At 43.8% G+C, this 3,022-nt stretch overlaps 1 protein-coding gene across 1 annotated transcript in view; it reads right to left on the bottom strand.

Annotated features, from left to right (window-relative positions):
* Positions 1 to 3,022, bottom strand: part of LOC126395264 (seizure 6-like protein) — a 104,292-nt gene that overhangs the window by 7,291 nt on the left and 93,979 nt on the right. The window contains exons 12-13 of the mRNA XM_050052594.1: positions 1,511 to 1,702; positions 707 to 901 (exon numbers count right to left, since the gene is read on the bottom strand). Coding sequence (XP_049908551.1) covers positions 707 to 901; positions 1,511 to 1,702 — 387 coding nt within the window. The remainder of the gene's footprint in view (positions 1 to 706; positions 902 to 1,510; positions 1,703 to 3,022) is intronic.

Genomic DNA, 3,022 nt, shown 5'->3' with positions numbered 1-3,022 from the left:
TAAACGCTCACAGCTTGCCGGCAAAACGGCCCAACATTCACGGAAAATCTGGCAGTGTAAAAGAGGCTAGTGAGTGCTGGACGGAGCAGTGAGTGACAACAACCCCGCCCACATTTAAGGGTACTGTTTGTGGTGGAAACACTAGGGTCTAGGTACCATGTCTGAAGGGTTACTGTTGGTTCCAAAGGTACTGTACTTAAAGTGTTTGGTGGAAACAGGGCTCGACTGTTTTCACGCAAGTATTCTGTCGTAATACCTATTTTTTATTAACATTTCCAAAATCAGGATCTTTTTCTAACCTTAACCAACGTGCATTTGTTGTGCCAAGGTCCTGCACTTTGTACGTGAATGTAGTGTTTCATTACCCGAAAGAAACGTCTCGGAACTCAATCCAGGCAGCGATTATGTTGCAACAAAAATGTAATTGTAAAGCAGTTTTGTAAGATGTGAAAGTAATTTCTAGGAGACAACAATATACGTGTAAATGTGCAAATTACTACACTAAACTGATCAGACAATCGCTGTTTGGGTAAGGGGGTTAGCAAACGATCATTAGCATGCGCAGGGGCATGATCAATCTGTATCAACAAGCATGGGGCAAAAAAGTCTTTGAAGAGTATTGTTTTCATGCATAAATCCAAATGTATCCAGAAGAAGGGCAGTTCATTCCACATGTATGTTATAATAAATTGTGCAAAAGTCTCACCCCTGCAGAGTGGAAGTGGGCCGCTCCAAAAGGACGGGTTGCCCAGGATGCATTTAATGGCAACCTCTCCAATGAGCTCGTAACCTTCGTAACAAACAAAGGTGAGCGACTCCCCCGGCAGGTAGAGCCTCTTGGACAGGATCTGGTAGCCATTGTCAGGGAGCCCAGGGTTCTCACAGGAAACAGAATCCTCAGCTAGATACAGAAGAAGAAGAAGGAGAAAAAAACAGACAGCTGGATGGATCTTGTTGAGTTTCTCAACACGAATCAGAGGTTTTTGCGTCAGAGCTCAACTGACAGATTTGACAGGCTCTGGCTGAGGTGACATGACTCATGGATAATCTCCACCCCCTCCTCCAGGTGGCTGAGGGCTGATTGGTACGGTGCATTAGCATTGCATTTACATATCAAACACTTCACACAAACATTAATATCCCTGAAAACACACACACATGCTCACACACACGCACGTCTTCAGTGCAGAGATGAAAATGCAGGAGATGAAGCATCGTCTCTGGCATGTGGAGACGCTGTGATCTGTGTCAGCAGAGGAAAGAAAGAGAGCCAGGCAAGAAATCACACAAACCCACTCATGTTAGATCGCACAGCCACGGGGAGAGAGCCTCTCATCTTCAGTTAACTGCCATGTGCAACTGTCTATCCTGATGAAAGCTTTCCCAAATCACAGCACTGACAAATTAACCAAATAAACCTCGGGATCCTTTCAGCCCACAACTTTTTCCCCGGAGGTAAAAGCAGCTGTGTTTTGTCCCTTTCTTTTAGGGCTGTCTTTCTGATACTCACAAACACAATGAGGGAGCCGAGACGTCCACACAGGGGTCCCTGGCTCACGGCCGTAGCAGGTTATGGTGGCGCCGCCCTGCAGGATGAAGCCGGGGTTGCAGCTGTACTGAATGGTCGTCCCCACCAAGAGTTTCGGGTCGGACAGAGACCTGGTGGAGTGCTCCACGTGGCCAGGATCTGAGCAGTACATGACTGAGAGAAAGAGGAACATGTGATGAAAACAGACACATGAAGACACTCGTACCTTCAGTACTTAAAGGTACAGTCATAGATGTTAATACTGACTAGATATCAGACCCCAAGATGGCGCCTTATGCGCATTATATTCACAATATGCGAGACTGACCACATCACTGAGAGACTACAGCTGGTTTATTGGAGGTTCCTTGCAACAGGAAGTAGATAGTGGATGCAGCCTTTGTCAATGACGCCCCAAAGATATGGAACACACGATATCAGTGAAGCTAGCTCGCTAAATATTTTTATAAGTAAGCTAAAAACGTATCTGTTCACTTTAGACTTTAACTAGCTCTGACGTCCTGATACAGGTCTGAAACTCTTTGTTTTTACGCTTCACGCTGCTGCACTGAATAATGCCCTTATTGTAAAGCACTTTGTGCTGCATTTCTTGTATGAAAAGGTGCTATATGAAAGACATTTATTATTATTATTATTACTGTTTTTCCCACTGGCCCTGTCCGCAGGTTGCAGCTTGGCTCATAGACTTTACATTTTTAATTGTTTTTCTCAGCGTGAGGAAACTTTTACAAATATCAAACCCCCATGGTTAAAAAAAACATAATAGGAGGAGTCATAATTGTCCTTGTTTGCAGTTAAGGTGTCCTGCCAACAATTTGTACAGACGTCTCTTGGAAAAAACTGGCTCTGAGGCTTAGCAGCGTTCCAGGGGGCCAAGGTCCAATGTGTAGGATTTAGAAGGATATATCGACAGATAAGGAATATGCTATAATAGCTACGTTTTCTTTAGTGTATAATCAACTGAAAATAAGAATTGTTGTGTTTTCGTTACCTTAGAATGAGCCATTTATATCTGCATAGGGAGAAGGGGCCCTTTGCACAAAACACCTTAAGTTAAGTTTTTCCTTGAAGTCCCTGTTAAGGCTTTCTTAAAATAAAATCAGTTGCACAAACCACCTCTTTTCCTTCAGGTTAACTTAAAATGTTTACTTAAGTATTCAAGGTTGTCTCCTTATCCTCATCTTATACTCAAGGAATAGCTTAAAGTTTGTTAAAGGGATAGTGCACCCAAAAGTGATCATTATCTACTCACCCACATGCCGAGGGAGTTTTAGAATCCTCACAACACTTGCAGAGATCCAAGGGGAGAGGGGGTAGCAACACAACTCCACCTAATGGAGGCTGACGGCGCCCCAGATTCAAACATCCAAAAACACATAATTGAAACCACAAAATATCTCCATACTGCTCATCCGTAGTGATCCAAGTGTCTGAGAGGCAGTCAGAGCTACAGGCTACAATGAGGCTAAAAAC

This window comes from Epinephelus moara, chromosome 9 (genome assembly GCF_006386435.1).
Source record: "Epinephelus moara isolate mb chromosome 9, YSFRI_EMoa_1.0, whole genome shotgun sequence".
Classification (NCBI taxonomy): Eukaryota; Metazoa; Chordata; class Actinopteri; order Perciformes; family Serranidae; genus Epinephelus; species Epinephelus moara.
Note: the sequence above shows the minus strand (reverse complement) of the source record. Positions and strands in the feature narration are given on the sequence as shown.